Raw genomic sequence first — 12816 nt, forward strand, 5'->3', positions numbered from 1 at the left:
GAGACCCTAACGATTCATTTTTACCCCTAAATGCAAGGCCCCTTTCTGCAAGGAATTTAATGACTGCAACAACTCTTTGTAACACCTGCCTCCAATAGCTGCTCTCTGCCTGAAACTGTTTGAACAGGTCTGCATCAACTGTGGCACCTTTGGCGCGGTTCAAGACTGCTTGCATGCAGGTTATGTGCTCAGCACTTCGCTCATGTTCACCAAATCTTTCTGAGTGTTTCCAATCACAATAGCCTGTCACAAAAGAATGCGTTTTTGGGGAAAACAGTTTGCATGCAAAGCAGTAAACATTACCAGTAGAGGGAGAGTACATCAGCCACTCTCTTTGTACTCGTTGTCCATTGGGCAAGTGTGAAGTAAAATGTTCATTGTTTAGGCATCGGGTTTTGCCTCCTAGCCCACTGTTCCTCACAGAAGCTGGATAATGGCTGTGACGGTTGTGAAATGATTTTGCACCTCTTTGAATAAGAACTTCCTTCATTGACTCAGTGAGGGTCTCAGCCCATTTAGCGGGATCACTAGGTAGAGTTGTCACTGTAGATGGTGTTGAAGAAAGATTCAGCTCATTTTCTATGCTGTCCAGAGGTGCAGTGACCTCACATTCATCCGAGCAACTGGCTACTGCTGAATTGGTTGAATCATAAGCATCAGAAGCATTTGGTTCAGTGTCTACACTTGTAGTGGTCTCAGGATCTTGGGAGCTACATGCTAGCTCAGGTGCATTGCTAACCTTAGCTGAATTTGCAGTAGCATTTATAGAATTGCTTTCAGCAGATGTCTTTGTACTGAAGAAGCTGGAGATATTTGGAACACTCTCAAGTAAAACTGATTCCTTTTTTTTCTTTTCTTGCTGAATTTTTTTTCTAGCTCCTCCACTTAAACGTTTATGATCCATATTTCCCTTCTTTCTTTGCACATTGGCTCTTTGCCTATCACAACAGATAAACCAACTATGTGTGTGTGTGTGTGTGTGTGTGTGTGTGTGTGTGTGTGTGTGTGTGTGTGTGTGAGTTTGTTTGTGTGTTTATGATCGGTGCTGCTTCCTTCAAGTGTGTGAGGTGATTTAGAAAACTAGCAACCCAGCATCAACACTCCAAAGCAGAGAATAACAGCTTACTAGCATAGACAATTGAGAGCAGAGAATCAACTGATTCGTCTGATAGACAGCAGGAGAGCAGAGTGGTCAGTGATGATCGAATCAAGAAAATGTCTAAATGGCAAGGGAACAGACTGATTTGTACTGAGGAGAAAGAGAGAGAGAGCCAATTACAGTGAAATATATTCCAAAAGAGCCAAGTGACTAGCTGAAGGCAGGGACAAATGCCTTGGAGTGACCAACAAGAGTGCAAAGTACCAAATGGCAAAATGTGGAAAGACCAACAGGCAGATCTGCTTTTACCTCTTATCTTCACAACCAAAAAGTTGCTAAATGATGTTTTCAGTCGCTAGCCAGGTATGGCCAAAAGACGCGAAATCTAGCGGCAAAGTCGGTCAATCACACTGACAGTGAAACAAATATTTTGAAAAGATAATAATTGTACACCTTTGTGCACTTTAGTCTTCTATCTAAATATTTTCACAAAGGACACCAAGGCAGCTTGCTAGCTATGATGGGAGCAACAATGTCTGATAGACAGCAGGAGAGCAGAGTGGTCAGTGATGATCCAATCAAGAAAATGTCTAAATGGCAAGGGAACAGACTGATTTGTACTGAGGAGAAAGAGAGAGCCAAGTACAGTTAAATATATTCCAGAGCCAAGTGACTAACTGAAGGCAAAGACAACAGCCAGATACCTTAGCAGAGACCAACAAGAATTCAAAGTACCTAATAGCAAGATGGCGAGACCAACACAATAAATTGTATTAGGATTTAATTTATTAACGTTAATCTTAACAGCCAAAAAGTTGCTGAATAATGTTTGTAGTCGCTAGCCAGGTATGCCCAAAACAAGAGTCGCTAAACCTAGCAGCAAAGTTGCTTAATTGCAACACACTCTAGGATTCAGGGGAATTAAGGATAATAAAGATATTAATTGTACAACTTTTTGTACTTTTTTTCTAGTTTTTTGAGTCGCCAGCCATGTATGGCCAAAAGTCGCTAATTGAATGCCAACGTTGCTTAATCGCCAACACACTGGGACTCACTGAAGGACTGACTGAATAAAAAAGATAATTAAGATAATTGTGTACTTTTCTCTTCTGATATTTTCTCTAAGGACCCCAAGCTATCTGCAAGCAGCAATAATGTCTGACAGACAGGAGAGCAGAGTGGTCAGTGATGAATGGCAAGGGAACAGGCTGATTTGTACTGAGGAGAAAGAGAGAGAGAGAGCCAATTACAGTGAAATATATTCCAAAAGAGCCAAGTGACTAGCTGAAGGCAGGGACAAATGCCTTGGAGTGACCAAGAAGAGTGCAAAGTACCAAATGGCAAAATGTGGGAAGACCAACAGGAAGATCTGCTTTTACCACTTATCTTCACAACCAAAAAGTCGCTAAATGATGTTTTTAGTCGCTAGCCAGGTATGGCCAAAAGACGCGAAATCTAGCGGCAAAGTCGGTCAATCACACAGTGAAACAAATAATTTTAAAAAGATAGTAATCGTACAATGTCTTGTACTTTTGTCTTCTTTCTTAATATTTCTCAAAGGACACCAAAATGTCGCTATCTGCAGGCAGCTTGCTAGCTATGATGGCAGCAACAATGTACCTTAGAGTGACTGACCAACAAGAGCTCAAAGTACCTAATGGCAAAATGTGGAGAGACAGACACAATAAACTGCATTAAGATGAAGAGAACTGTTGCTATTATTAATCTTAACATCAACCAGAAAGTCGCTAAATGTCACCAGCCAGGTATGGCCAAAAGTCGCTTAATTGGCCACACACAGTAACAGAGAAACTAACAAAAAAAAGATCATAAAGATAATAGTTGTACAACTGTGTGTACTTTTGTCTTCTTTCTAAATATTTTCCCAAAGGACACCAAAATGTTGCTATCTGCAGGCGGGAGCGTGCCTATGTTCCCCGGGTCCTATGTTCCCCGGGTCCTATGTTCCCCGGTTGTTCCTGGGTCTTTGTATGCGACCGGGGAACTTAGGACCCTTTTTCTAAAAAAGGGTCCTATGTTCCCTGCATTGTATCTGCCGAAATTGCGAAATTGTGCCCTGACCAAAACCATCCCTAAACCTAACCTGTCACAGGGCGTTGTGGAGCACTTTTTTTTGGCGAAATTGTGCCCTGACCAAAACTATCCCTAAACCTAACCTGTCACAGGGCGTTGTGGAGCACTTTTTTGGCGAAATTGTGCCCTGACCAAAACCATCCCTAAACCTAACCTGTCACAGGGCGTGCGGCAGCAGATAGAGCAACTCAAACGCGAACTTCCTTCCTTCGACAACTTAAACGCGTCTCTGTCATGCGTGTCTGCGTGCGTCTTACTTAGTCGCGCATTGGAAGCAGCGGGGAACATAGAACCCTTTTCTGGAAAAAGTGTTGTACGTTCCCCGCAGCGGGGAACATAGAACCCTTTTTTTTAAAAAGGGTCCTTAGTTCCCCGGTAGAGGGGAACATAGGACCCGGGTAACATAGGGACGGGGAACATAGGGATGACCCGCTGCAGGCAGCTTGCTAGCTATGATGGCAGCAACGATGTCTGCCAGACAGGAGAGAGTGGTCAGTGACGATCGAATCGAGAAAATGACAAAATGGGTCAAAGACCAAAAAGTTATTAACTGACAGCAGTGACAAATGTCAGACTGTAAACTTTCTCGAAAGAAAAGGACAAAATGGGAAGATGCTGATAATAACAGCAAAATGGAAAATATAAGAATTTCCAAGTAATGCTCAACTCAAGTGTGTGTGTGTGTGTGTGTGTGCGCGTTAAACTTCTTGTTGAATGATTTCAAATTATCTCTGAGTCTGAACTGAGGGAAAGGAAACCAAATTTTGAGCAGTCTCTCACGAGTTCAAAATACCAAATGAGGAGATTCTAAAAGAACAGACCGGTTTATGAAAGACTTGATGGGGGAGGGGCACAGCTAAGAATACTTGAGTGAGATTCTGTGATCCAAATTCGAGATAGAGCTTTTTGATAATGATAATTTGTCAGAGTAAGGTTGTGTAATCAAAATTTGAGAATGAGCTTTGTCAATCAATCAAGAATATTTGCATTAAGTTCTGTGATCAAAATTCAGAAACAACCTTTAATAATTGATAAAGAATATGTGAGTGAGGTTGTGTGATCCATCCAATTTGAGAATTAGCTTTGATAATAATGATTGAGAGCCTCTGGCCCTCTGTGGATCATGGCCGCGGGGCCAATTTTGCCTGGCCCCTTGGGGCCTCTGTGGGTCGTGGCCGCGGGGCCAAGTTGGCCTGGCCCCTTGGGGCCTCTGACCCTCTATGGATCGGGGCCAAGTTGGCCTGACCCCTCGGGGCCTCTGGCCCTCTATGGATCATGGCCGCGGGGCCAAGTTGGCCTGACCCCTTAGGACCTCAGGCCCTCTGTGGGTCGCGGCCGCGGGGCCAAGTTGACCTGGCCCCTTGGGGCCTCTTACCCTCTATGGATCGTGGCCGCGGGGCCAAGTTGACCTGGCCCCTTGGGGCCTCTGGCCTTCTGTGGCTCGCGGCCGCGGGGCCAAGTTGGCCTGGCCCTTTGGGGCCTCTGGCCTTCTGTGGGTCGTGGCCGCGGGGCCAAGTTGGCCTGGCCCCTTGGGGCCTCTGACCGTCTATGGATCGTGGCCGCGGGGCCAAGTTGACCTGGCCCCCTGGGGCCTCTGACCCTCTATGGATCGTGGCCGCGGGGCCAAGTTGGCCTGGCCCCTTGGGGCCTCTGACCGTCTATGGATCATGGCCGCGGGGCCATGTTGGCCTGGCCCCTTGGGGCCTCTGGCCCTCTGTGGGTCGCGGCCGCGGGGCCAAGTTGACCTGGCCCCTTGGGGCCTCTTACCCTCTATGGATCATGGCCGCGGGGCCAAGTTGGCCTGGCCCCTTGGGGCTTAAGATTATTATTTTTGCAAAAGTAGTTTTGCTTGGGTCGCGGCCGCGGGGCCAAGTTGGCCTGGCCCCTTGGGGCCTCTGGCCCCCTGGGCCTGGGCCCGGTAGGCCCGGTCATTAATCCACCTATGATGAAGCCTACTTGGATGAGAGGACAAACGTCTTCTAAGACAAAGTGAACAGTCCAGTTGTGATGGATTGAATGCCCTGAGAATAAAATGATATGTGGATGTTGTGCTTACTTGGACTGTGATGAAGCTGTGAGGACTCAGGTGGTTTGTCTTCATGCTCTTCAGTCTTCACAGAGACAACAGTCAGTGGAAACTTGGTGACATCATCCTCCTCCTGCCCTAGAAGACACTCTCCCTCCTGAGTGATCCACACTTCCTCCTCTTCCTCTTTAATGTGGGGGGGCTGTAGATCCTCCTCTTCCTCTTTAATATGGGGGCGCTGCTGGACGTCTGTTGGGTAAATAAGTAAATAAGATAAAGAGAGAATAGAAATAGTTTTGGACTGACACTGTTAACACAATGACATTATTTTTGTTCTTTCCAGTGTTGTGTTAAAAGTGTGTAGCAAAACAACCAATAAATACGCAGGAAATACCTCCTCTTGTCCCAGCCACTACAATTAATTCAAAAGTGGTACAGTGAGTATAAAAAAAGACTTTGAAATTTGATGGGGGGCAATTTGAAAAGTTTTTACAAGTACGAGGCAGCATTGATTGAGGCATTCTTAACTTTACACTCACTGATGTAAAGTGTTTAAATATTTGATTCTGTACACCCAATCTTTTTGTAACTGCGGACCGGTCAACGCTTGAAAATTTGTCCCACGGACATGTGTGCTTACGGACTGTATCCCTGCAGACTGTATTGATCTACAAACCCCGTTTCCATATGAGTTGGGAAATTGTGTTAGATGTAAATATAAACGGAATACAATGATTTGCAAATCCTTTTCAACCCATATTCAATTGAATGCACTACAAAGACAACATATTTGATGTTCAAACTCATAAACTTTTTTTTTTTTTTGCAAATAATAATTAACTTATAATTTCATGGCTGCAACACGTGCCAAAGTAGTTGGGAAAGGGCATGTTCACCACTGTGTTACATGGCCTTTCCTTTTAACAACACTCAGTAACCGTTTGGGAACTGAGGAGACACATTTTTGAAGCTTCTCAGGTGGAATTCTTTCCCATTCTTGCTTGATGTTCAGCTTAAGTTGTTCAACAGTCCAGGGGTCTCCCTTGTGCTATTTTAGGCTTCATAATGCGCCACACATTTTCAATGGGAGACAGGTCTGGACTACAGGCAGGCCAGTCTAGTACCCGCACTCTTTTACTATGAAGCCACGTTGATGTAACACGTGGCTTGGCATTGTCTTGCTGAAATAAGCAGGGGCGTCCATGGTAACATTGCTTGGATGGCAACATATGTTGCTCCAAAACCTGTATGTACCTTTCAGCATTAATGGCGCTTTCACAGATGTGTAAGTTACCCATGTCTTGGGCACTAATACACCCCCATACCATCCCAGATGCTGGCTTTTTAACTTTGCGCCTATAACAATCCGGATGGCTCTTTTCCTCTTTGGTGCGGAGGACACAACGTCCACAGTTTCCAAAAACAATTTGAAATGTGGACTCGTCAGACCACGGGACACTTTTCCACTTTGTATCAGTCCATCTTAGATGAGCTCAGGCCCAGCGAAGCCGACGGCGTTTCTGGGTGTTGTTGATAAAAGGTTTTCGCCTTGCATAGGAGAGTTTTAACTTGCACTTACAGATGTAGCGACCAACTGTAGTTACTGACAGTGGGTTTCTGAAGTGTTCCTGAGCCCATATTGTGATATCCTTTACACACTGATGTTGCTTGTTGATGCAGTACAGCCTGAGGGATGGAAGGTCACGGGCTTAGCTGCTTACGTGCAGTGATTTCTCCAGATTCTCTGAACCCTTTGATGATATTACGGAGCGTTGATGGTGAAATCCCTAAATTCCTTGCAATAGCTGGTTGAGAAAGGTTTTTCTTAAACTGTTCAACAATTTGCTCACACATTTGTTGACAAAGTGGTGACCCTCGCCCCATCCTTGTTTGTGAATGACTGAGCATTTCATGGAATCTACTTTTATACCCAATCATGGCACCCACCTGTTCCCAATTTGCCTGTTCACCTGTGGGATGTTCCAAATAAGTGTTTGATGAGCATTCCTCAACTTTATCAGTATTTATTGCCACCTTTCCCAACTTCTTTGTCACGTGTTGCTGGCATCAAATTCTAAGTTAATTATTATTTGCACACAAAAAAATGTTTATCAGTTTGAACATCAAATATGTTGTCTTTGTAGCATATTCAACTGAATATGGTTTGAAAATTATTTGCAAATCATTGTATTCTGTTTATATTTACATATAACACAATTTCCCAACTCATATGGAAACAGGGTTTGTATATTGATAAATAATGTAGGAACCAGAAATATTAATAACAGAAAGAAACAACCTTTTTGTGCGAATGAGTGTGAATGGGGGAGGGAGGTTTTTTGGGTTGGTGCACTAATTGTAAGTGTATCTTGTGTTTTTTATGTTGATTTAATAAAAAGTAAAATAAAAAAATACAAAATTATTTCTTGTGCGGCCCGGTACCAATCGATCAACGGACCGGTACCGGTGGTTGGGGACCACTGTTGTACACGGTCTATGACACCTAAACTTTATCTCTAAACTCATCCACAATCTTGTAAAGAGTCATTACCATAACTTTAATAACATGGAAATAAATAAAAAAATTCTAAATCACTTAAAAAAACATTCACGGTAGGGCTGGGCGATATATCGATATATCGCGGGTTTGTCTCTGTGCGATATAGAAAATGACTTCTCACAGAGACATAAAACAAGCGCACCTTCTTACATACGTCACATACTGTCACGCGTGCAACGTCACACGCTCCCACGGAGCAGACAGATAGCGACATAGTAACGTTAGCTGTGATGCTAACGGAGTGGTGCGGGTGGTAATACGAGAGAAAGAAGGTGCGAATCTGGTAACTAATAGAGGAATAATTAATTCCTAATAAAAACAGCACAGGATCCATCGTCTGGCGGCGGTTTGGCTTCAAGCGGGAATATGTTGAAAAATTATGCGGCAAAAGCGTTGCTACTAAAAGTAGCAGCACTGCTAATTTGTAGCATCATTTGAAAAGTCACCCGCTAGAGAATGAAGAGTGCTTGAAACTCCGCATGTCAACATCTCCGTTCGGTGCCACACCCACAAAATGCAGAAGCAACCATTTCCACATCAACACCGTATGACATATACTATTTGATATGCAGCTCATTTTTATTTGACACTTATTGAAATATCCTGTGTGACATCATGCACAAAAGAGCACTTTATTTATTTTAAACTATTGTAGTGGCGTTCTGTACAAAAAGTGCACTTTAATTTAGTGTTGTTTTGATATGTCATCTTAGTGACATCATGCACAAAAGTGCACTAATAGCTTGTTTTAAAATGTCTATGACAATCTTGCACTTTCTGTTTTTGAAATGACATGAATGTTTGTGCCACTGCTTAATAACTGTTTAATAAATACACTTTTGCTAAATTGACTTACCGTATTTTTCGGACTATAAGTCGCAGTTTTTTTCATAGTTTGGCCGGGGGTGAGACTTATGCTCATGAGCGACTTATGTGTGAAATTATTAACACATTACCATAAAATATCAAATAATATTATTTAGCTCACTCACGTAAGAGACTAGACGTATAAGATTTCATGGGATTTAGTGATTAGGAGTCACAGATTGTTTGGTAAACATATAGCATGTTCTATATGGTATAGTTATTTGAATGACTCTTACCATAATATGTTACGTTAACATACCAGGCACGTTCTCAGTTGGTTATTTATGCCTCATATAACATACACTTATTCAGCCTGTTGTTCACTATTCTTTATTTATTTTAAATTGCCTTTCAAATGTCTATTCTTGGTGTTGGCTTTTATCAAATACATTTCCCCCAAAAATGTGACTTATACTCCAGTGCGACTTATATATGTTTTTTTCCTTCTTTATTATGCATTTTCGGCCGGTGCGACTTATACTCCGAAAAATACGGTAGTTGTGATTTCCCTCTCTGCATGAAAGTTTAAAAGTAGCATATATTAATGAAGTATGAACAAAAATGTTGTAATGTAGACACATAGAATAATCATACTGCTGTGATTATATGCATCAAGTGTTCATTCAAGGCTAAGGAAAAATATCGAGATATATATGGTGTATCGTGACATGGCCTAAAAATATCGAGATATTAATAAAAAGGCCATATCGCCCAGCCCTAATTCATGGTATGTTTTTGCCATCAGGCAAAATACATTTATGTGGTCATTTTGTTGGCTGGGCCAAAAGGAACTTTTACCAAAACATGTTTTACTATGTGGTGTTTTATGGAGTATCTCCATCAACAATTCCTCTTTAGGAATTGGAGACCATCTACGACACGCTGAAGGAAAGTCAGTCACCTTTATGTTCTTTTAATAAATCAATTGTTGACTACTTTGGTTATTGAAAATAAATGTTTACTTTTACTTATTGATGCATGTAGGTCAGAATCAGGAAGTGAAATTATTAGATTTGATTACAGTATAAAATGTATTTGGTGACTGTGTGAGTTTTGTGTAAACATGTTGATACAGGTTTACATCTTCTTGGGGACTGGAACACAGATATGTCCCGAAAGGATGCACCCATTTTTAAAACCTTCACTAAGCTGTGCCACCAACATTGTCTCACTTAGCTCATTAAGCAAACTACCAGGGTGAGTGAGTCCTTTTAAACCTTCATAGACCTTTTTGTTATTTCTGACCAGTCTAAGATCACCACAAGTGGAACTACTGTATGCGGCTTAAGTGATCATTCCATCATTTTCTGTACCCGTAAAGAACATAAAACCGAGGCTGACGGCCACAAAACAAGTGAAGGTAGAATTCTCAAGACCTAGACTAGCAAGGCTTTCAATGACAAACTGGCAAATTAAGACTCACCCTTGGTACTTGCAAGTACACAGGTCTTTGGGTCAATTCTTACCTCAGAAAAGTAAATAATTTCACAGTCAACGTGGTTGACGATATTATAACAAACAAACTATCTTGGCTGCATCGTAGAGACTAATCGCTCCAGTGAAAAAATGACTACTAAGGTAGTCAAAGAATCAACCGACGGATTCTGTTCTTACTAGTGCTGTCCTGAAACCAACATTTTGGTACTTTTCTAAATAAAAGGGACCACAAAAAAGTGCATTATTGGCTTTGTTTTAACAAAAAATCTTAGGGTACATTAAACATATGTTTCTTATAGCAAGTTTGTCCTTAAATAAAATAGTCAACATACTAGACAACTTGTCTTTTAGTAGTAAGTAAGCAAACAAAAGCTCCTAATTTAGTCTGTTGACATATGCAGTAACATATTGTGTCATTTATATTCTATTATTTTGTCAAAATTATTAAGGACAAGTGGTAGAAAATTGATTATTAATCTACTTGTTAATTTACTGTTAATATCTGCTTATTTTCTGTTTTAAAATGTTCTATCTACACTTCTGTTAAAATGTAATAATCACTTATTCTTCTGTTGATTGAGACTTTACATTAGTTTTGGATGATACCACAAATTTGGGTATCAATCTGATACCAAGTAGTTACAGGATCATACATTGGTCATATTCAAAGTCCTCATGTGTCCAGGGACATATTTCCTGAGTTTATAAACATAATATAATTTTTTTTTAAACGAAAGATGTTGTGATGCCAAAAAATATTGATGTAATCATAGAAGTAGTACTTTTTAGAGGCGGTATAGTACCGAATATGATTCATTAGTATCGCGGTACTATACTAATACCAGTATACCGTACAACCTTACTTCTTACATAGTAGGATCACCCCGCTGGTGGGTAGGAATACACTTAAGACTCTAACACAAGCACTCATTTAACCCCACTTTGAGTACAGAGTTCATGTTTGGTACCGTGACGCCTTAAAAGCCCTGAAAAACTAACTCCAGACAGCCCAAAACAAAATGATTGGGCTTCTACTCAACTGTCCATCTCGGGCTCACCTTTCCACCAACCATTTCCTTAACGTGGGGAGGCTCTTGGTATCTGATAGAGTACATCTTCTTGCAGTTGGTCTGGCGTACAAGATACACCGCACCACTAAAATACCCATGTACCTGTCTCGATACTGCACAATTTATTGACCATTATAACACCAGAGGTAGTTGTACAAATCACATTCAACCCAGATTTCATTTCAAAAAAGGTTCTAATTTGTTTGCCTGCTATACCACCAACATGTGGGAGTCCCTATCAAAAAGAAAACATATTACAGGTTGCGGTTACTCGTAACTGGGAATATATCAGTGGCGTGCAGTCACTAGAGGCAGGGGAGGCGGGGCCTCACCTTCCATTATGGAAAGAAAAAAAAAAGTAAAAAGAAAAAAAAACTAATTAAATTGTTATATGTATCCAGTGATTATACTAAAGTTATTTTCCATTTAACTTCATCAGTTTTAGATCATTTTTATTTTCACATTTGCCGTTCAAATACTGAGAAGAGACGGTGCGGTGATCAGCAGCCAGTTGAGGCACGTCACTGCGTTGTGCCTCAACATGGATTGTGCACAATGACTTGGCTAACTGCTGAGCTGCTGTGCAGTGAGACCGTATTGCTATATGAATTATATCAGCTAACTAAACTATGGCGTAGTTTAGTTAGCTGAGGTATATAATGTACAGTGGATTTTGTCAACAACTGTATGTGTGTAACATATTTCTTGGGCTGAGCGATCTTAATACTGCTGCGAAGACGCACTGTGAGAGGCTCGTCTCATAACCCCGCCTCCTGGTGCCAAGCACCTCCGCCGCAGAATGCACCGCCCGACGGGAGCGCCGCAGCCACACCAACCAAAGCCCACACCCAAACCCTCCACGTGCAAGACCGAATCCACCCAAAAAAAGTCACTTAACAGGAAGCCAAAAAGTGCAAAAACAACAATGCTCGCGCCGGAGGAGCCGCGAACAACCGCAGGGACACAACATTAGGTACACCTGCAGACTGCAGCACGGATTTCATATTTCATTCATTTACAACTCCTCCAACACGAACACCACTGTTCCCGCACTTATAAGTAAAGGTAAGACCATAACGTTTTTTTTTATTAAATGTGCTTTTTTGTGTGCTACAGTTTGTAAGTGTAAAGTTAAAGTTAAGTTAAAGTACCAATGATTGTCACACACACACTAGGTGTGGTGAAATGTGTCCTCTGCATTTGACCCATCCCCTTGTTCACCCCCTGGGAGGTGAGGGGAGCAGTGGGGAGCAGTGGGCAGCAGTGGCGCCGCGCCCGGGAATCATTTTTGGTGATTTTACCCCCAATTCCAACCCTTGATGCTGAGTGCCAAGCAGGGAAGAATGCTGGTATGAGCTTTTAAACATAACCCGTTAACTGCTGCCAATCAAATGGTGAATAAGATACTCTTTAGGGTTCATAAGTTTGTAAATCTGACTGTGATGAAGTCAGTGCCTCACCTGACATGAACCTCATCGCACGCCACTGGAATATACAAAGTCTTTTACCTATTTAAAATTATATTTTCATTTATTTTCTTGCAATATATTTGTATTTTAAATGCCACTTTCTACATAGTACTGTGTTCTGTGTGAGTTAAAATATATTTCAACTGAAACCATCTCAGGCTTTCTTGTAGCAGTAAATGTGTACCGTGATGAAA

The 12816-nt window shown here is 41.8% G+C and overlaps 2 protein-coding genes across 3 annotated transcripts in view; one reads left to right on the forward strand and one right to left on the reverse strand.

Moving 5' to 3' along the window:
- Positions 1–12816, reverse strand: part of LOC133664553 (zinc finger protein 33A-like) — an 82571-nt gene that overhangs the window by 68322 nt on the left and 1433 nt on the right. The window contains exon 2 of the mRNA XM_062069265.1: positions 5250–5468. Coding sequence (XP_061925249.1) covers positions 5250–5468 — 219 coding nt within the window. The remainder of the gene's footprint in view (positions 1–5249; positions 5469–12816) is intronic.
- Positions 1–12816, forward strand: part of LOC133664542 (gastrula zinc finger protein XlCGF57.1-like) — a 234817-nt gene that overhangs the window by 38399 nt on the left and 183602 nt on the right. The gene's annotated exons all lie outside the window — the stretch shown is intronic.

This window comes from Entelurus aequoreus, linkage group LG14 (assembly GCF_033978785.1).
Source record: "Entelurus aequoreus isolate RoL-2023_Sb linkage group LG14, RoL_Eaeq_v1.1, whole genome shotgun sequence".
Taxonomy (NCBI): Eukaryota; Metazoa; Chordata; class Actinopteri; order Syngnathiformes; family Syngnathidae; genus Entelurus; species Entelurus aequoreus.